This window comes from Argiope bruennichi, chromosome 11 (assembly GCF_947563725.1).
Source record: "Argiope bruennichi chromosome 11, qqArgBrue1.1, whole genome shotgun sequence".
NCBI lineage: Eukaryota > Metazoa > Arthropoda > Arachnida > Araneae > Araneidae > Argiope > Argiope bruennichi.
Window position 1 is genome coordinate 78,795,517 of NC_079161.1, and position 23,076 is coordinate 78,818,592.

Below are 23,076 nucleotides of genomic sequence, written 5' to 3' on the forward strand. Positions count from 1 at the left end.
CTCATTTTTGACTTTAGACAGGCAAGTGTATTTGCTGAGTGGGTAAAAATAACGAAATGAAAAGAAATGGAGAACTAATAAGTTATAATGAATATCATTGTTTGGATTCGTGACACTCCTATCTCATTAATAGTATATCTCCAATAGCAGGTTATGAAGGAGCAAAATATAGCAAGGTCTGGTACACTTTAATTTAAGCCATTCAACCAACTTATCAAAACGGTCCAATATCATGCAACTCTTACATTGCAGCAGCCAAATTTTTCTTGAAGAATATATATTGAGAATTAAGATCCATTAAAGTGAGACTATTTAATTATGTCGCAGATCAAGCATGTTTACCTGATTTGAATTTTATAGTAAATGTATAGAATGTCTTGGAGAATCTCTTTACTTCTTATCCATATACAAAAGCATACAGAGTAAAATGAATAAAAAAAATTGTACCAGAATCATATTAATTACATCATTTAAAGCATGTATGAATATATTGCTTACTGAAACATTGTTCTGGATTGCATTTGCAAGTGATACATATTCTTTTGGATTATATTTCAGTAACAAAATATATCTTTTCCTAAAGCAAACCTTTTATGCAGTTGTTTTGCATTATATGAGGGTTTACATTTTTAAGCCCAATTATTCAATGAACATGAAATTATGTTTATCACTATATGGTTACGCTCATCAATCTTAATTTTTGTACATCAGAGGATGTTACTTATAATTTCTGCAGAATGTAATTCTTGCACTATTTTCAACAGTGTCATTTATGATCTCAGATCAGATCTTCAATTCCCACAAAAGAATACTTTCATGAAAAAAATTTAACACATGCAAGTTCATTTATGTTCCATTTTGAAGCAAGACAGCAATGAGACAGTGTAAAAATATGAATTAAGAACAATGGCTAGATGATAAGCATAACATTTAACTCTCCAAACTTCAATAACATGTCATGTACTTGATATACAATGACTCCGTATTAGACCTACATATATAAAAGCCTTTTAATACATCAATTCTAATCTCAACAAGCAACTATCTCGAAGAAGTTCTAGTATTAATATTGTTCCTTCAATTTTTTTAAGGATAAAAACTAGATATTTTAATCAGGTAATTATATTAATTTGAGAGAACTGAAATCATGAGAAGCATTTGAAAAGTGGCAAAGACACAATTCAAACCTATATAAATACTTCCAAGATATTGTTACTAAATTTATAAGATTACAAGGACAAGATGTACAGAAGCGTATGCAATTTACATGCTCAGTGGAAAATTTTTTGTGCAAAACAAATGGTAAATAATTCTAGAAAAAAAAGTTTAAAATGAATTGACTACATTGATGGGATTTTTAATATTTAAATGAATAAATATTACTAAGTATAAGTGAAGATGGGATAAAGCCAGGACCAGGATGAACGACAGGAAGCTAGGATGATAAAAACATTGATGACTAAAAATTTCGCTGCAAGAATTATCAAGTGATTTTTTTTAAAAAAGAGAATTTTATGTAAATATAGATAATTGTAAAAAGTTTTGGAAATTAAAAAGTAGAAGTGCAGTCTTTTTAAATGTGAAAGATTTAAGATTATATTGCAAATAAAAACTCAGCAAAATATTAATGATAAGGTTATTATATACTTCTATCTCAATATAAATAAAAGTCACTGATGTGTGTATGCTCCACACAAGGATGTGATTGACCAAAAGGCAAAAAGAAAAAGAAAAAAGGGAAATCTAAAAATGCGGCAGACATAAAACAACACACGGAAGAAAAGCATGCAAAAAGTGTGAATTATAGTCAATATACAGAAAAAAATTATAGAAACTACAAACCAGCAGAATTTTACATTCAAAATATTTATAAAAGTATGAAATCAATAGCATATGATTTTTCCCGAAGATATTTTAAGTATAATCTCCAGGTAAGATTCAAATCTATATAAGACAACAAATATGAAGGGAAGGCCAGTACTTTATTGCAAATGTACATCACTAGTCTATTTTAGCAAGCATTTCTTTAATGATCAATGGATCTTTGAGACACATTACTGGCTGTTTTTACAGATCTTTCATTGACTTAAGTTTCAATTCACAATGTGCTTTTGAAAATCAATCATAGTGGCTCAAAAAATAGCTTCATTTTGTGTGCAAGAACTTTTGACACGTCATTTTTTAGGTGAATACTTCTTTGAAATTTGACAACTTTGCCAGATATTTTCTATGTAGCTTTCTTTGATACTCTCTTTACCCTTAGACTTGGCTGTCACAAATGTTTTTTGCTAAGAATTTCTTTTCGTTAAAAGAGTGGAAAACTGGAAAGAATCGCATCCTCAGTTCCACATATCCTAAAGAATGATAATGAATTCTTCAAAATGTAACTTTTATTATATAAGAAATGATTAAAGAATACTGTAAAGTTTGCAATTAAATTGAATATAGCAAATTTTTTTTTGTCCTTTTTTATTTTGAACTATTCTAAAACTACTTTTAAAAATTTCTCTTAAATTTGAACATGCTTTTTCATGTTTATTGATTTGTAAGTAATGATTCCACCCATGCTTGAAACTAAAGTCAATTGCTCAAATAAGACAAGCTTTTTCTTTTATACTTAGGCATTTATTAACAAAATTTGTTTTATTAATATAATAAATAATTTATGTAGAAAATTAGTTATTGATGAATTTTAATTCATTTGTGTTGACCTGATATTCTGATTTTCATCAAAAGCATGCTTCTGAATAAAAAAAAACTGCATATAATAATTATTCATTTTTAAAAGTCATTTTGTGGAATTAATTTATCAGCAGTTACCTTGCCATTCAATTCTACAGATAAAGAACACACTGCACAAAATGATTTTAAAAAGGAACCAAGTGAAAATTTAAATGTTTTAACCGAGTTTTCATGCTTTAAGGCTACATGGAAAATGAACAAGACTTCATAATTTTGAGCCAAGAATAACTAAACTAGCACTTTCTCTTGAAACTACTAGATTATACTAACAGGAAAGTGTCTGACTCTCAATAGAATTAAAATGTATGCGGCTCATTAATACAACAAATCTTTTATGCAAAGAAGCCTATACAACTTCTATTCAGAAGACAAGATTACCCTAATAGCAGAAAAAGGACAATTTTAATATATAAAGGAAAAATTAATAAAATATGGAAAAAAATCTGCAACACATAGAACATTCTTGAAAAATCATTTATCTTGTTAATCATTTTTAGACAACTAACATGCTGGCTGCCAAGTGAATTAATTGCCTGTTTCACACATACTTTCTAATTAAATAATCTATTTGTCTGAATTGCAGGCTTCAGCAATAACAATAATAGTTTATATATATATATATGATGCAGTGAAAAATCGATATCTGGCAAATGTCATAATTTTCCAGAGAATGTTAACATTTATCGGAAAATGCTTACATTCTTGTATTTCAGTTTTTCACAGTAACATACACATTAACTTTGCTTGATAATATTATTTGTATTTTTATTACTTTCATAATGCAGTTGTTATTTATAAAATAAATAAAACATTTAAACTGAGTTTCGTTCCCAATTTTCATTCCATATTCTTTTAATATACAAACAGTGAAAGTTCAATCGCTCACACACAATGTAGCTTAGTTATAACATTCAAGATTTTGTACAGATTTAGAAAGCAAGCATGATATTAATTCAACAAATTTATTGTCAAACTAAGTATCAAAAGCAAAATGCATTATATCAAAATCGTACAACATTTTGAAGTAACAATTGGAAACCAATAAATTGCATTTTATAACGTACAATTTGAAAATATATGTAACTCACCTATACTACAAGTCTTCAGCATCAATGAAAATATTTTGACATATTTGATATACAACATTTTAATGCAACTGATGAGATGCTTAAAATGGAGGTTTAAATATTTTCTCATTAAAACGAGAAAAACGCATGCATTCTTTTATATGAATGTAATTCATATGGGTGAAAACATAACTTATTAAGAGAAAATTTCAATGATTCTTTTTTGAGCCTCTTTGAAACTTGTTTAATACAGAAACAACAAAAATCAACATTCTTATATTTTATTCAAGGATGTTTTCTCTAATGAAATTTTAATTATATTAATACCACATTTGAAAAATACTAGGCTATTTTGGGATATAGCCCGCAAAATTATATATTGGCCAGGTGACATGACAAAACCATAGCTGCACCCCCCAAAATTACACTAAGAAGATGTTTTGCCTATAACGTCAGATGTAACATATATTCTGCTTGAAGGCATGACAGATTTTCGGAGGATTTGGGTTTCACCAAGGAATCATTGCAGCACATTTTACTTGAAAAGTATTATCTACAAAAGGGCAGTTGTAATTACAAGAACAGTTAACTATGTATAAACCTATTTGGGCTAAAGCTTGTTTAAAATTAGCTAATTATATAACATAACAGAAGCATAGAATTGAACCCAGTATTGACAAAATCAATGTTAAATGCTCTTTTCTTTAAAATTTAGCTCCTTCCCCATTAAAGTACATATTTAGTTAAAAAATGAAAAGTTTGAGTTATCAAAATTTGTACTTCCTTTTAACTTAGAACAGAGCTCCGAATATTTTATATTAAATTCTGCACCAAATTTAATGACATCTTAAGTTTTTAACATTTATAGATTGTAATTTATTAATAATATATTAATGTTCATATTTAAATATTTACAAAATGCTTTTCAGGACACACTAATAGATCTACAATTATATACTAAGTAAAAATTACTTCTTGTGTAGTAAGAACTCGTTACAAGAATATTCAGAATTTTTGTTTTATTAGAAATATTGATAATTTACATCTGTAAAACAGGAGAATTGAGTATTGATCTTCTTGCCAAGGCAGAAAAATTCTAGTAAATCTACAAAACTCACCAAACTAATATAATAAGAAAAAAAGATTTAACACAATTAAAGACTTAGCATCTTAAAAAAGTTACAACTTGGCACTATTCGCCATGTCCCCAATTCTCCTATATGGTCATTGCATTAATGATTTTCGCACCATTAAAAAAACATACCAGATTTCAATTTTATTTTTTATATAAAGTTTTCAACTCTTGAACATTTTGAAATAAGACTTCTCATTGCTTTAGATGGATTTATATTCATGCGTACTGCATTGACAAGCATATTTAAATTTTAAGTGTGTGCATTATTTTTAAGCATACTGATAAATCAAAAAGCACTTTGTTAAAAATTTTTATAGTAATTTTAGCTTAAGCACATAAAACAGAATTTCATTGCAATATTTAATAATATTGATCTATTTTCCAAAACTAAAGCTTACTTAATATAAAATCAATTAATATGTCATTGCATTTTATTTCAAAAGATCTTTTGCATTTTACAAAGTTTTTTCAACAAATATGAATCAAATAAATAACGAAATTTCCAATAAAAACAAATAAAATATATGATAACTGATAACATCATAAATATAGACACATCACAAATTCCAATATAAAATTTATTACCACCTTGGTAGCAAGTATTGAACTGAATACTCACAAAAAATGATTTGAGGACAATCTTTCAAGACTGGTTTGATTGTGTAGCTAAAAAATGATGCTAAGATAAAAAATTCATTACACAAAATATGTCACGTGAAGAAGATGCATGACAATATGAAAGATCATGATAAATGTTATTACTAGCTTATCTTCGTCCATAACCTCCAGAACCACGACTGCCATATGGACCTTGACTTCGCTGAGTATAGCCCCCACTTCCTCTCATTGGACCACCACCGTAACTCGAGTCTCCATAGTCTCCTCCCCAACCTCCGGAGTTGGAATAGTCATCATTATAAGAGTTGCTTCCCCAGCCGCCGCCACCACCATTTCCATAACTATCACCATAACCACCACTGTTGTAGCCACCACCATATCCACCTCCGTAGCCACGATCAAATTCATCTGCAGTACGCCATTCACCTCGACCAGAGTTAGGCCCACCTCTGCCTCCACGTCCACCATAACCACCCATGTCTTTGCTCTTTATTTTATTCATTTCTTCTCGAGAAAGGGCTTTTTTAACTTCAAGTCGCTGACCTTTGCAGTTGTGCCTTTGAAGCACAATTTTGTCCACAGGATCATAGTCATCAAATTCTACAAAAGCAAAACCTCGTTTCTTACCAGTTGCTTTATCCACAACAACATTTACACTCACAATATTACCGTAGGTAACAAAATATTCCCGAAGATCTTCTTCGCCTAACTCTTTCAAGCCACTCACATAAAGTTTGTTTACAGTTACCTGAGCTTCAGGTTTACCAGAATCCTCTCGTGGTACAGCACGCTTGGGTTCTACTTCTCTGCCGTCGATTTTGTGAGGTCTGGCCGCTTGAGCATCGTCCACCATATGAGCTCGCTTGTAGGTGATGAAGCCGAATCCACGCGATTTTTTAGTGTGTGGATCTCGCATAACGACACAATCAACTATCTCACCCCATTTTTCAAAATGAGCCTTTAAAGATTCTTCCGTTGATTTATAGTTAAGGCCACCAATAAAGAGTTTACGAAATTGTTCGGGCTCACTTTTGTCGGACATTGTTGTACACAGATTTTGTACTTTCGTTTACAAGTAATCACCGGTAACTAATCAGTTGAACTTATGAAATGCCTACCGTTAACGAATTCCAAACGAAAAGAAAATGGCGTTGCCGGTTTCAATTCAAAATGCCATTCGAAAATCGCTAAAGTTTTGTCACTGAAAGTTCGATTGCAGCGACATCCTAGTCGATTCTTAATTTTAAAATATATAATTAATTTTTAAAAATGACAAGCATATTTTAGTTGATTCGAGATTTATGTAATTGATTTAAATATTGATATAAATTAATATTTAAGGAATAATTTATTATCTGTGAAATTATTATTACGCCAGTCTGGTAACGTCACTCTTGTTTTTCGATTCCGCACCCTTAACCGTCAAATATCGATTAACTTTCATCGTTTCTCTTCTGCTTACGCGACAAACAAATAAGTGTAAGCGAAGGAAGCTTTCATGCCGCTTTATAAACTGACATAATATCCTAAAAATGAATACCGTTTTGTCTCGTGCCAATGCAATATTTGCGTTTTCTTTGAGTGTCCTAGCTTGTTTGACATTTTTATGTTTTCTGTCCACTGCCTTTAATGAATACAGCGGAAACGTAACATTATCAACTGCTAAAGCTGTAGTGAAAAATGTTCCAGATTTCAGTGCTTCCAGATGGAAAAATGATCTAGGATTTGTAACTTTCGATCTTCAAGCAGATTTGTCGCATCTTTTCAACTGGAATGTGAAGCAGTTGTTCATTTATTTAACAGCCGAATACACCACCGAAAGCAATGCTATCAACCAGGTTGTTTTATGGGATAAAATCATCAAACGGAACGAAAATGCGTCATTAGATTATAAAAAAATGAATACTAAGTATTATTTCTGGGACGATGGTAATGGTCTCCGTGGGAATAAGAACGTCAGCTTATATTTATCTTGGAATATTATTCCAAATGCCGGCAGTTTACCAAACATTAATGGCAATGGTGTGCATGTATTCACTTTTCCTGATGAATACTTTACTTCAAAGCTGAAATAATTTGACATTAAAAACCTTGTTTTATTGGCACATTTTTTTCTTACTTACATCTGAGTATTTTTATTTAAAGAAAATGCTGACCTATTGTATTAGAAGACATTGAACAAAAATTTATTTAAAACTCAATTGTTTTGTGGTTTTTCAAAAGCAAAGCTGTTTTATAGAAATTCTGAATTGTCCCAGATATTGATTGTATATTTTTTACATTGTTCTATTATTTATTGGAAAAAAAAATTGGATTCTACAATTGATCTGATTAAATTTTATACCATTTCATCAATAAGCGATTAAAATTTTGTACAAAATTTTTGAATTCTTTCTTTGTGTTTTATTATGAAGTGATTAAAATTTTACTGTTATTATATAAGCTAAATGCCTTTCAATTAAATGATAATTAGTAGATATTCCATCATTTAAAAACTCTTTGACAGTTGCTATTGCTGTTAATGAATTATGTGTTTGTTTTCCTTATGATAAATATCTGTACACTTTTGAAGTTTTCTTTAAAATTTTAATATAGTACTTTCTGAAATATGTTCTTTCCAATTTTTCAAAAATTGGATTGTGTGTGCATTTAAGTAAAAAAAAAAAAAAAAATTAATTCAGAAATATTTTATTTAAAATCTCTGTGAATAAAAAAAAATCATTATTTTTATACTATAGTAATTAAAACTACTGCTCTACTTGCTTAATATGTGATAAACCTTAAGGAAGATTTTAATGAATTTTTTGTGAATAAACTATATAAATTGTTAATTTTTTATTAATTATAAGCTATATTTCTATTATATAAAAGACCTTTTTATTAGTGTTACCATTCTTATTGAATGAAAATAATCTTAAATATTTGAAATTTTATTTGTTTGAGTTGGCACATAAGTTTTAATTATTCTTTGGAAATTAACAATAACTCACCCAAAAACAATCAAACTTCTGATAATTTTTAAAACATTGTACCATGGCACTGATATTTATGTTTTAATTAGGAAAAAAAAAGGTGATCGGAGAAATTGATACGAGGTTTTTTTACTTTAAAAATATTATATATAAATGTATTTATTCTCGTATCCTTTATCATACTTTCAAAAGTTAATTTTATGTGTAGTTTGACATTTTTGTACACAATATTATCATCGCATGGATTCTGCAATTTGATATATCATAATTAACTTTAATTATGTTAAAAGTATTTCATATTTTGCTGATAGATTCCAAAGCAAAAGGGTAAGTTATTAGTAATTTATTTATAAAATGCCTAAAGATATTTTAAATCTGAACAAGCAATATTAGGTATGTTTGATGTGAAATATGAGTGGTGAATGACATGATTTCTGACCATTGTAACTGATATTGTAAAGAAAAAGTGTTTTTCTTTGGCCTATCAAAATATTCATTTTAACAAGCATGGAAGAAAATTGAAACTTCAATGAATTGTTCTTTTATCATTATTTGATTTTATAAATAGGATTTGAGAACTACAAAAAAAAAAAAAAAAATCTGTTTGAATAAGTTTGTTTAAATTCTTGATTCGTATTGCAATAATAAGATTAAATAAATCGGAGATGTATCTATAATTTTTTGGAGTTAAATCTTATATTCCAGATTCTTAGTTCAATCAATTATCTAGTTGATATAGAGAAAATAACTTGTAAATTTTGTTGTAAAGAGAGATAATAGTTACACATTCATGTATAAAAAAATGCTGCAATTTAATCCGTACTTGTCAAGAAGTGTATAAATATTTTATCTTGTTATATTTATGTTTTGGGTTCTAAAATATTAAATTTAAAATTTTTTTTAACAAAATTATAAAATGACTTATTAAAACAGCATGTTTAAGTTGATGTAGATTACCTGAAATCTATGTTGATTGTTGGGGGGGGGGGTGGAAGTTTTAAAATGTTTAATGCATTATGAGCTCTTTTACTAAATCTCACTTCTGATCATATTTTATATTTAAGCTTTTATTAGTTGCAATTTCTAAGAGATATTACTTCAAAAATTATATTGTGCCATAATTCATAACTCAACAGACATGTCTGTCCTAGAAGAAAATTGAATATTTCTCAAGTAAAACTTGATTCTTGAATCGAATTTTTTCTTTTATCCCAAATGACAGATGTTAGTTGATTATTTTAATAGTTGGTAAATATTTTGCAAGATTCGCAATGAAATAGTATCATATACACTTGTAAGTTGAACAAGTGATTGTTACTGAAAAGAGATTAAATTGTATTAATTTTAAATAATACTTGAGACGAATATAAATTCTTCAATATACAGATATTTAATATTTTGTATTGGATCTTTTAAATTTTATGAAAGAAAAAAATTGAGCCAAATTTGTTGAATTATAATTTTTATTTAAAAAATTAATATACCAAGCATGTTTATATTGTTGCAAACCATTATTCAAATATAATGCAAAGAAGTTGATCAGTTCAATTCATTGTGCTTTGAGATTTATGCTTGCGATTCGGCTGCTTTATCTCCATTTTTCTCAGTTCGTAATAGGAATTGTGTTGAATAGAAGCTTGATAAAAATTGTACAAGAAAGATGATGGCTCAAAATTCAACTTAAAAAGACAAAAAGGAAAGAGAGGAAGCAGAAAGGAAAAGTTGATATATGCTTTGGTGCCTATTTATCATAAGCAAATGAATTCTAGCACATTTAATCATAAGCAAATGAATTCTAACAAATTAAAAATCTTACTGAATATAATTAAACATTTAATTATTATATTAAATATAATTTATAAGTATAAATTAAAAAATATATATAAATATAAAATAAAAAATAAATATAAATTAAATATAATGAAATTATATTAAATAAAAATTATAAGAATTAATAATAAATATCTGTAGCGTTAATTTGTATGTATATCTAATACTATATTAACTGTTCATAAATATCAATTATTGTCATATTTGCTGAAAATAAGTTTTCCAAATGCATTGTCTTTTGAAATTCGAAATGAGCCTGAAAACAAGATCAAAAAGCATAACATTGTGTTTGAATGAAATTTGTTTATTAGAACTCTAATAGTGCTTGTTATAGTTCATTATTTTATGAAGTTCAGCCTTTTTTGTTTCAAGCCTGTATTGTACCTGATAAAAAATCTTAAAAAAAATTATAGTTAAATTACAGAATATTTCATCAATTTTTTTTCATAATGCTTTCTAAATTATAATAAAATGAAATTTAAAATTTTCAAGTTATTGACTTACTAATTTTAAGTAAAAATATATAAACAATATCAAATTGTATTTTTATCTAGCATATATATTAAAACTGTTTAGCAGCACACTTCAAAAATTTTCCATTAAAAAAAAAAAACACAGCAAACTCCAGTTCACTAGAATACCAATTAACTGGAATGTTTTAAAGCGGCAGAAGATTAAAAAAATTCTTTTAAACAAAATATCAATACATTTTTGCTTGGATGTTTCTTTAGTTATAAAATGTGGTTGCTTATTTAACTATAACTGTGTCAGGAGAGAAATCTGTTGGGAGATTTTTTTTTCTTTTTCTAACAACAAAAGATAGTTTATTTTTGGGGGAATTATCCATCGAATTCAGATTCTGTGCATAGCTCTTAAATAATAATAATAAAAAAAGATGCTTTAAAAAATTAATTCCACTCGTATTTAAACCTCATATAGCACTAATATTTTTTATTCTTCGTGAAGCTCGAAGATTTCTTTTGATCAACTTGGGTTTTTTAATTGTTGAATTTATTAATTTAATAATTTTTATTCTCTATAGAACTAATGAACATTATGTACAAAGAATTTCATAATGGAGAATTTTAAAGAGTCAATGTTATTTGCACTACAGAACAATGTTTTATTTGTAAAAGGTCTGAAAAAACACATTTTTATGAGTGTAAAAGAAAGAATTAATTTTTTTAAAAATTATTTTTTACTTTTTAATTTTGAAATCAATTTTTCCTTCAAACTTGCCAGCAGGTGGTGCAGGGTTACAAAATTGAAATTTAATTCATGATTGACAGATGATTAAGCCTTGAAAATATTAGAATAGCATGTTGTCATACAAAATTTCAAAACTAGCACATAGGAAAAGGAGTGCAAATTCTATTACAAAATTTCATCTGTACATGAAATAATCAACTAAAGATCAAATTGAGGCATAAAATAGTCAAGTAATAAAAAAACAGTTGTTTTAATTAGAGCAGGATTTCATACATTTTTTATATAAAATATTATTTCATAGCTATTTTAATATTTGTGAAATACTAAAAATAAAGTATACGTTTATGATAATAAATGAAAAGAAAAGAAAATATCTAAATAAAATATCTATTTGATTATATTTTAAAAAATTCTGAAATTAAGAGATATTTTTTTTCTACTTGTTTCATACGAATAACGAGGAATCTCAAAGAAATTGAAATAATAATCTGAAATTCTCGAGGTCTTAAATATTTTCTCTTAAAATATTTCTCTCGACTCTTCTCTCCCTCATTTCAAAATTCACGAATCAATACAATTTTTCTTTTCGCCAATGTAGTATGGAAATTTGAAGGGTTGGGTGCTGCTTTTGGCATTGTTTGGTGTACAGATTCCGATAATGCCAATTCCATCACAAAAATCGGATACTAATCAACGAAAACTTAATTATCATTACTTACTGAACTCTCTCTGAAAATATATTCTCAAATGCAGTTTAGTATTGCAGAATAGATGTCATATTACAGAAATTAAAATTGCACCAGAATTCTAATTTCTCCTTTTATAGGAATTCTCCTTTTTATAGGAAAATTTCCTATTTTCATGGTTGGTTCTCAAGTAGGGATTGCAATACCGGTATACCGAATACCGGTATTTTGAGCTATTTGTACGATTTTGTAATACCGGTATTCACAAGTTTAAATACCGGTTTTTCGGTATTTACTAGAAATTTTTAAAATTGTCTCCACTAAATGTTCAGGAATCGCCAACATAGCAACAACATTGCTTTTATATCTCCCTAATGGACGAAATTAATGGCTTAATTAATTGCTTAAATCTAAATTAGCGAAACATGGATTATCCCTGAAAGAAAATATTGTATCCATAACGACTAATGGAGCAACAGTTATGAACAAAGTTAGAAAGTTGATTGGTGCAAATAAGCAATTGTGTTATGCTGATGGAATTCAATTAGGAGTAATAGATATCAAAAAATAAAGAACAGAAGAATCCAAATACTCTGGATATAGAAACTCCGGATTCCAACTTTGAAGAGAGTAAGAGTGAGAGTGAGTGATATTGACAATGAAAATAATGATAATCTCATTGCCGAAGAAGATATTTCTAATGAGGATGAAATATTAACCAATCATGAATTGCTTCCTATAGTTTATAAAGTTCAAAAAAATTGTTAAGATATTTAAACGTTCCCCTATAAAAAATGACATATTACTAAAATATATACTAACTGAAAATAAAACAGAATGTATGTTAATATTAGATTCTAAAACACGTTGAAACAGTTTACTCCTATTGATGGAACGATTTTTGAAACTGAGAAATCCAACTGAAAAAGCAATAATCGACTACAACTCGTAAATTAATTTTTCAGATAGTGAATTCGACTCAATATGCAGAACTGCATCAGCTCTACTTCCAATAAAACTGACTGTTGAGGCATTATGTCAGAGAGATTCTAATTTATTAACAGCTAATGCAACAATAAATTTCATGTTGCAGTCACTGAAAGAACATCACACATCACTATCTGAAGAATTATATATTACATTGAAAAATCACACAGTTGAAAGGCATACCGAAATAGAAAATGTCTTATGGTATTTACTTAATTATAATGATTTTAAAAATGAAAATGAAAAAGAAAATAACCAATTCAAATCTGATTAAGTTTATAGTAAATTTTCTTAAATGTTTTTACCCACAAACCTATACACATTCAGAAGAATACGGTTCACTTATCGAAGATTATAATGACATCAATGTCGATAGTGAAAATGAATTGTCTCTTGAACAAAAATTAGAATTAGCGATAGATAAAAAAAATTTCAAAGAACCAAACTACAATACAGAAATCACCTATATCAAAAACCACCCGACGAGAAATCGATTTAGTTGAAGATGAGGGATATATAGGTAAATACTTGGAAAAAGTATATCGCTCATTCCTAACAGTACCACCAACTAGCGTAGATGCCGAAAGAGCGTTTTTGACAGCTGGTCATTTTTGCACAAAATTACTTTCCAGGCTTAATGATAGTACAATTGATGCATTATGTTTTTTATTATCAAATTTCAAAAAATTTTAATAGTACCACAGACTGAATAGTGATATTTACACTTTATTATGATTTAAATAAATAAGATTCTCCTTTACTTTTTTGCGACTCTTTATATACTGTTATATTTTATAAGTTGCAAATTATTTTTTGTGATATTTACACTCTCTAATGAAACTGGCAAATAAAACAAAGAAACACCTGTGTTTTCTTTATTTTTCTAAAATTTCTAATACCGGTATTAAAACCGGTATCCCGGTATTAAGATCTGAAAAATACCGAATACCGGTATTGAAATTTTGGTCCGGTATTGCAATGCCTATTCTCAAGCCACGACTGAAAAAAATTTTTATACGGCGGCCATAGAGTTAAAATTCAGTTAATAAAATTTCATTTATTCATTCCATAATTTCATTTCACATTGATTTATACTTACACATTAAAGCCATAATTTCGCAACTATAGTCACAAGATCATACACTAGGATTTCCTTTATTTAAGCCATTGCATTTGTGAGTCATCACTGTCACATGCATAGAGAAGTAAAAACCGACAAAGGTAAACTCCTTGGCGGATTTGTTTCGAAGTTTGATACAGATTTCCCTTATAAATGCCAAACTTATGTAGGGAAAGGCAACGACCAGCATTAATATATTTATTAAGAAATAACATATATGTAATATAGGGACAAAACTTCAATTAATTAACATATAAAACGTTAAATGAATGTGAGCAGCAAGTCTTACCGTTGAGATTTCGTCTAGAAATTTTGGCGCGAAACAATCATGACGTAATCAGTGACGCAACATAGCGTCATACAGAATATGAGAACTATTAGATTGAAAGTTCCCATACATATGTACTAAACTTCAGCATATCGAATTCTCTTCATTTGCGGTTCACTTGTATCTGACCAAACGTACCAGGGATGGCAAACCAGTTGCACGCGACACAATATTTTGGGTACGCCGCCGATCAAAACGGTTTGCATTTTAGTTCAAAATATCAAAGTTCACTATGAAGTATTACGAACAAACGCGAGTGTTCCCATTCCTTTTTTTTTTTAAAAAAAAACACATATATTTGTGCGGCTGTTAAAAATTCGCTTGCTGAGAAAGAAATTGATTTGAAGAGAACTGTTTCAGTAACCGATGGTGCTTCAAATATAATAAGCAAAAAAAAAAAAAAAAAAAAAAAAAATGTTTTTATTAGTTTATTTCAAACAGACGTAGGGCATTCGATTCTTCAATTCCACTGCATTATTCAACAACAAGCCTTGTGTTCTAAGAGTGGTTTAACATCTCTTGATAATGTAGTGGGGTTAGTCACAAAAATAGTCAACCTCATATCGCAGTAGGCTTTAAATAAGCGAAAGTAATAATAATGACATAGGTTTGAAGTAAGTGAAAAGACTTTAATTGAGGCTTTGTGGATGAAGTCAACTTGGTGTATAATGGTTACTAATGTATAATAATGTTCGCTGGTTGAGCCATGGGAACGTATTAACAAAGATTTGTTGACTGCTTGGAAGAAAGCAGACTCTTTCTGCAAAATGAAGGGGAAATTGAACAATACTCACAGTTGTTGGATATTATGTGGCTCTCAAAATTGATATTTTTACACACACATGCCAACATTTCAATGAATTGAAAGTAAAGCTTCAAGGCACAAATAAAACAATTATTGTCATGATGGATCTTATTCGTGTTTTTGGCGCCGGATTGCATGTTTTCAGGAACGATATTGTTATAAGAAACTACAAGTACTTCCTAAATTGGAAAAAAAAAATTTATCAAAGATTTAGACATACATGAGAAACCAGACGAAGAAAAAGTTAGTGAAGAATTTATTTCCATAATTGATTCTTCAATCAAGGAATTTTCAGCGAGATGTTCTCAGTTCAAAGAATGATCGGAAACGCTCAAGTTTAATTATATACCTTGATGTGACTTCATTTGATAAAATGAATTAGTCTATTAGTTGGAAATGAAAGAATTTGAAATGCAACTGATTGATTTCCATTCCATATAGATTCAAAAATTTATTGAGAGAAGGAAAATGTTGGAATGGATTGAAACAAAAAGATTAACAAGCAATATAAGTAAAAATGCCAATAACGAAATTTTGGAAACATGGAATTCAGTTCTAGACACATTTAACTGTTTTGAGAATCTGGCTCATGTTATTTTTACCACATTTTCATCCACCTATGCCTGCGAATCCTTATTGTCAGAGGTGAGTAGCATTAAAGATTCTTAGAAACCGCCTGGCAGATGATACCAATTCAACATGTATTCTGCTAAAAGTAACATCTTACAATCCTAATATAGGTTATTTGTCATCTAATCTGCAACAACGGAAGTCACACTAAAGCTACTTTACTCGTATAACTAAAACCTTTGCTTCTATACAGTGCAAAATGCATTTTTTCGTAGTAAATAAAGAGTTTTGAATTGTTAGCATTTAATTTTATTATCTTCCCAATAATCACAGGCCAAAATAACTATACCTCATTAGACATTTCTTTAGAAAAAATGGCACTTTGATCCATAAAGGTTCGCCACTCCTGAGCCGAACAGACAGACTTATTCGGAACAGATTTCTTTTCAAAATTTGATAGAAATCTACCAATTTGGAAAAAAATACATATAACAAATTTCATTCTTCTAGCTCAAAGCATTTTTGAGTTATTATGTTCAGAGATAAACAGAAATTCTAAAATGTGTTTTTCTGAAACACAAAGATTTGCCACATAAATCAGTCCTTTTCTGCTCATGCGCTGTCTACTTGCCATCTTATAACTGGCCGAGTGTAAATCCGACATAAGAACAATTCCGTCTTAAAAAAATATTTAGTTATTATTACTGTCTTTTAAAAATATGCTGATAATATGACATTCAAAATGAAATTTTGTATAGCAACGGTTTATTTTGTGTTATTTTTCAAAATCTCGTAACGTATAAAAACGCAAGTAACAGAAAAATGAATTTCATTAGTAGTATTGATGGCTAACCAGGAACTTTTAAAAACTAGAAAAAAACAAATCACACTGGAAAACTTGCAGATGACACAAGAATTCAATCTGTTTGGAATCTTGTGGCACCAAAAATTAGAAAAAAGAAAGCTTTTCTATTGGGAATATTTTATTTCTTATTTTGTCGAAAAACCAAGCATTTTCTATTTTAAAATGTCTAAAACCTGCTGCCATATTCTATAGATGTAATGTTTTCTCAAATGCTCTTTAATTTAAATGTAATTTGGAATAATTTTTTCATGCATAATTGTTGATAAGTAACAACTTGATGAAGACAAGCGAAATTAAGCATCAATTATTATTATGCCACGATGTTTCAGACGAGGTATTAAATTTGTTTTAAATTTTGTGTTGTTATTGTTATAAAAATGAAAATAGACAGGCAAAATTGAATTTTTTAAAAATAAAATTCCCAGTTTTACGATCAAAATTGAAATGTCTATGCAATAATTATAGATGCATTCTGTCTTAAAAATAAAAACTACTAATCAATTATTGCTGTTCTTCTAAAAAATGCATCATTCATTTTGATATTCAAAATAAACCGTTGCCTGGCAACTGCTGTTATGTTTGAAAAACTCTTAACATAAAACAATGTTTTGGATTTCCCATGAGATTGTGTCACAAATTACTCATTTTCTGTTTGAAAAAAGATAAAAAAACTTAGTTTTATTGTTTAGAAATAAATATATTTCTGTTGTTTAAATGCCATTTGAAATTATTCCTTGTATGTTTAATCGTTGACAAGTTATAGTTAGATGGACAGAATAATAAAATATTAATGCTTAAATCTTTTAAGTCTAAAACACTATTATAATACCATGTTTCGCAATAGAAAAAAAATTCGTACTTGTGTAAATTTTTATTCTATCCAATGAAGCTTAATGCTTTATTATTCATAATTCTGTCATTGATTTTTTTTGACAATAATAATACTTTTTATATGTATCATATTCAAGAAGGATTAAAAAAATGTTAGGCTTTTTTTTTAAAAATAAAATATAAAAATAAATAAAAAACAAACTGATAATAAAGGAAGAAAAAACGAAATTTTTAATATAAATAAATGATCATCCTGATTATGTATGTACGTATACTATATGCATATTATATTCCTAATTTTTTTGAAAACGATTTTGCACACATATTATTTATGACAAAAAAGAATTCTGTGAGCTTTTCGAAGTGCAAACGATAATTTAAATTAATTATAATTTAACTGAGATTTATATTAATTTTGCGATAACTTCGGAGTAAATTATTTTATAAATGTTTTTATATCATTTTAAAATACAGAATTATGATGTTTCAGTGAAGCTACTTTTATTCCCATGCAAGTTATATGCAATTTTTATTATTTTTTTGAAATTTAATGAATATTTGAATAGATGCAGATGATTCTGAAATACACAAAAAAGTTAAAAAAAAATATCTGAAATTTATAAGTACTCTGCAGCGGTGAGACTTTAAGTTACTCCGCTTTGTAAATTTTCTATTTTTGTTTTATTATAACGTTTTTGCAACGTCTTTTATTGGTTTTAAGAAGAATTCTAAAACTTATTCATTAAAAATAAAGTTGCAGACGATATAAAAATTTTGTTTTCTGTAACTTTTTTTTTATATAGAATAAGCTTTTGCATTAAAAATAAGTTATTTAAAGAGACCTTGTTTACGGACTTGGGATAAATTATAAACGGACGTCAAGTGTTATTGTTAAATACATTTTTACTTTTCGCATATATGATCTAATTTAAATTTTGTCATAAATATTAAAATAGTTTCAAGATTTTAATGCATTTCTATGACAATTAATTAATTTTTTTTCATTTGAAACAAACTAGAAAATTCTATCTTATGCAACATTGGGTATTTTAGCTAGTTTAATATAATAAACAAAATCCATACCAGTAATAGGTTATGATGTTTTATCAAAATGGCTGAATCTCCAATAAAACAATTATACTACTTTGCTATTACAGCTTAAAAAACATTTAAGAGACAATGATCTTTGAGGATTTCCAAATAATTTTTCATTCTTAATACACGAAACATTCTTCATTCAATTCATTCTTAATACACGCGCTATCACAATCAAATTATATTTCATTGTCTAAACTGCTTTATTCTAAAGAGAAAAATACATAAAAGATTTAAATTACTGCAGCTTCAGTATATCTAAAATAAGAATTGGTTTCTTGGTAAATTCATTTTAAAATTCTCAATCACTTAAAAGCTGAAAAATTATAATTAATTTTTTAGTTTTTTTTTTAGTTAGTTAATTTGTTGGATTTTTGGACGAAATCAATCGTTACTTAATTTTATGTAATTGTAACGGAAAAGAAGCAGGAATTTTCATAGTTTTTATTTCTTATTTTTTCGAGATGAAAATGTTCACTTTTAGATTGTTGGATTTCCACATTTAGAGCAGCGTTATCTTTTTTTTTTTTTAAATGCTTTTTTATAAAAAGATTATATCGGTTTTGATGTTTGTCTGTGAATAAGCTAATACCTGACTGAACATGAGTATTATCTCTTCAATAATGAAAAAAATCTCCTCAAAATTTTCTCGCGAACTCTCTAATAATTCGCCAAAGAATGACTTTCATGATTATGACTTACAAAAAATTACGAAATATTAACATTTGACGAGAATTTAGTATTTTTATTGAATCTATAGTGTCAACCTTGGCAAGTTTTTTTTTGGCGATTAATCCCTGCCATTCAATAATATTCAAAAATCGAATTTGTGCTCTAGCTACTATCGTCGAAAAGCCGGATAGATCGAAAGCCAACAAAGCCGGATAGATCGGAGTTCTACGAACTCATTTCTTTCACCAACACCAGGAGACAAAGCTTTTATACCCGAAATTCACTGTTATAATATGCATTTTCACAATTCTTATTCAGTACTAAGCCTTCTATTTATCCCAAACCATATAGAACGTGAACGCGGCCCGTGAATCACTGAAGCCGTTGCCGGTAACATGTCGAGTAAAAATAGAAGGCTCTGTACTGATAGTTTATATATGTTTATACACTGCAGTGCACGTTTCAAGAATTTATGAGAGAAAAAGTAAGTTAAAGAACAGAAACTGCTCGCATTTTAACATAAATTCTAAAATGCCTAACAAATAGAACATTAACGTAAATCTTAGTCTTAGTTCTTAAAAGAATTGACTCAAATTGATTTTATTTTTCGCTGATATGGAAAGGTAAACAGATATGAAAGGTACAATCGTACACAGATATGAAAAGGTAATCCTAAGATAAGAGACAAAACTTAGAGTTTTTAGTTTTTCAAAAACTAAGCCGGATAGTAAGGAAGCCGGATACTTGGGAGGGTACTGAACTACAAAAAGTAAGGGTTGGATAAAAATTTGCTACACAGCTTTTATTTCTAAATTGAAGATCAGAAACAAATTTTGAATTAAAAGACAAAGTTGACCATTTGCTGGTCTGTACATTCTCATACATGTATTCTCAAAAACATAACAATTAATATAAATGAAATTAGACATGCGATTTTACTATAAAAATTGGAATTCTGTGTCAAACTTTGGTTTCAGTTGGCGGACACAAAAGTGTTTAAAATGTATATTCATTCTACTATGAAGCATGAAACCGACCGAATGACCGAAATTCTGAAAATTAGAAATTGAGGACTCGGGGCGTTTACAATTTACTATGGACATAGTCCCAAATTTTTAAGAGGCCGTGGTGGCTTTGTGGTAAGGTCTCGGCTTCAGGTTCGAGACCTGAAGAACCGTCGTGTAAGCGGGTCTGGTGCACGTTAAGCGTCCCGGCCAAACTTCCTTTCGCTGGCGTGGCGGCTTGTGGAGAGGGGGTGTCAGCTCAGGTGTCGTCCTCGTTATCTGACCGCGGCTCAAAATTACGATGTCCGTCCCAAAACAGCCCTAGTGTTGCTTTAAAACTGGACGCTAATATAACTAAAGCCACAATTTTATGAGAGGGGGGAGAGGCAGAAAATAACACCTTTAATAAAGAGTATGCGAGAAAAACTCTTGCTGGTTTAGCTGCCTTGTTGAATTATCGCGCTCTTTTAATGCGAATCTGTAATGCTGCTTCCCTGTGCAGTTAATCTCATGTGGGAAAGAGAGTTATAATGGGTATTATTTCTGGCCTCTGATTTTCTTCATCATCATTGTCTTCATGCTGGAAACTATTACCTCTTTCGTGCTTGGCGTAATTGTTCCTTATGCAGTTCTTATACTTCTCTGGCAGTTTACGTCACCGTTGAACCTAGCCCCATAATCTTTTTCGGAAAGGTCTGATGACTTTTTAAGGAATCGGGGTCGGTTTCTTGATTCGTTCTAATATAACCTCCATGTCTAACCTTTGGATATCAGAATTGATCACTGCAAGTGAATTGTTGATCACTAGAACCGGATTTCAAATGTTTTCCATGTATTTTGATATGGGAGTTCCATTCCCTTCTATTATGATCGATTAATCCAACCGATTAATCGTTATATCAATAATCGCTTCATCATTTAATGGTAATTGCCGTGATTTCTGTTTATAGGTAATTACATTCAATCATTTTATAATAACAATGTTTCACAATTATTTAACTATTGCTATTACGGTATTTATTAATATTGTTTGGTATCATAATCAATGTAAAATGTATTAAAAAGTAAACTTATGTCAATATAGTTTTCGTCTAAGTAAGGAGTTCGTTGTGGCCAAAAATAAAACCAAAATAAGATTCTATATTGTTTCAGCCAAATGAACGACATAATAAAGGGTTTTAACTATATTTTTTCTCAAGTATATATTTAGTCATTCTTTCTTGCAATTTAGTGAGAAAGTTGTGATAATTGTTAGTAACAATATAGAAGTAGGTATTTCTAATCAGTGGCGTAGGGAGAGGTCAGCCCAAAATGTTGTAGATGCTTTGAACACCAATCCATCCCGGAATAATTTGGACATATATTATTCGTTTATTTCAGTCTTTAAAGAAAAATATGAAGAGAAAGGGAGAAAAAATATTTTGGGCTAAGCGCTATTTATTTTTGCTACGCCATTGCAATCAGATTCCGGATAATTTTCTACTGGTTGCTGCTGATGGACCTCTATAGTGTACCAAAGCGTCTTATTTATTATAATGATATATAACCATCTTATTTATCATGCCTTTTCAATTTTTTTAATAACGACGTTCTAAAGACGTAATAACGAGGATGTTGTTTGTATAAACTTCAGAAGCGTGTCTTGAGTCACCATAGTGGATAAATATTAGTATAAATTTGGCGCATTTTGAAGCTAGATATGAAGAAGGGATGAAAAAAATGGTACCAACCCCAGAGCCTGACTAAGGCAGGGGCATACGGGCAGTTGCCCCGGGACCCCACATGAGAGCCCCCCCCCCCCAAATAGAATAGAAAGTTTATTTTACGCTTTCTTCTTCTTCAGTAATGAATCGGTTCTTCATTACTGAAGTAGTGAAACAGAGGCGGGCTCCCAAAGAAGTTTTTGTCCCGGGCCCCAATTAGGCTAAGTCGGCCCCGACGAAATCCTTTGTGCTGTTTATTCTCAATTGGTTTCTAATGGCTACAGGTTACGAATCTGGTAAACAGGTAAATCTTTATTTTCCCCGGCTCCAGTACTGATGTTGAGGCATGGATGGTCCAAGAACTAGTCTTGAGACTGAAGATGGGAAGTACCTCGAGTTCAAAACGTTTTTGTGCCTAAGAGTGGGCTGGAAAAGTCATAGTCTGGTCATCTTTTATCTTTCGCATTCCAGCAATCTTTCTATTTTACACTATATCAATACAAGGGCAGAAAAATTTATTTCTGTTTATTTTACATAAAAATTGACCTGAATGCTTCATTTTATGTTATTCCAATGAATTTTATAATGATTTTATCAAATGATTATTTTAGAAATAATATATATATATATATATATACAAAAGTATTAGAATCAAGTTAATAGGAAAATAAAAAAAAACCTTTCTGTTAAAATGGTATATCTCTTGGGCGTAATTTCAGGGGATTTTCGAGTCAAGAGGAATCATTATTAGACAAATGTCTGCATTTCCTCACAGAAAAAATCCCTTTCTTTGAATCCCTGCCTGAGGGTGACCCTTGAAAAAGTCTTCAGGCCGGA

The 23,076-nt window shown here is 29.2% G+C and overlaps 2 protein-coding genes across 2 annotated transcripts; one reads left to right on the plus strand and one right to left on the minus strand.

Annotated features, from left to right (window-relative positions):
- Positions 1–5,504: 5,504 nt before the first annotated feature.
- On the minus strand, positions 5,505–6,738 carry LOC129957037 (heterogeneous nuclear ribonucleoprotein A1, A2/B1 homolog). Its single transcript, XM_056069156.1, has one exon. The coding sequence runs from the start codon at positions 6,602–6,604 to the stop codon at positions 5,711–5,713; it is 894 nt and encodes a 297-aa protein (XP_055925131.1). The 5' UTR covers positions 6,605–6,738; the 3' UTR covers positions 5,505–5,710.
- Positions 6,739–7,003: 265 nt separating this feature from the next.
- Positions 7,004–7,955, plus strand: LOC129957038 (signal peptidase complex subunit 3-like). The gene has a single exon (XM_056069157.1). It carries the CDS (start codon positions 7,095–7,097, stop codon positions 7,635–7,637), a length of 543 nt encoding a protein of 180 aa, XP_055925132.1. The 5' UTR covers positions 7,004–7,094; the 3' UTR covers positions 7,638–7,955.
- The last annotated feature ends 15,121 nt before the right edge of the window (positions 7,956–23,076 follow it).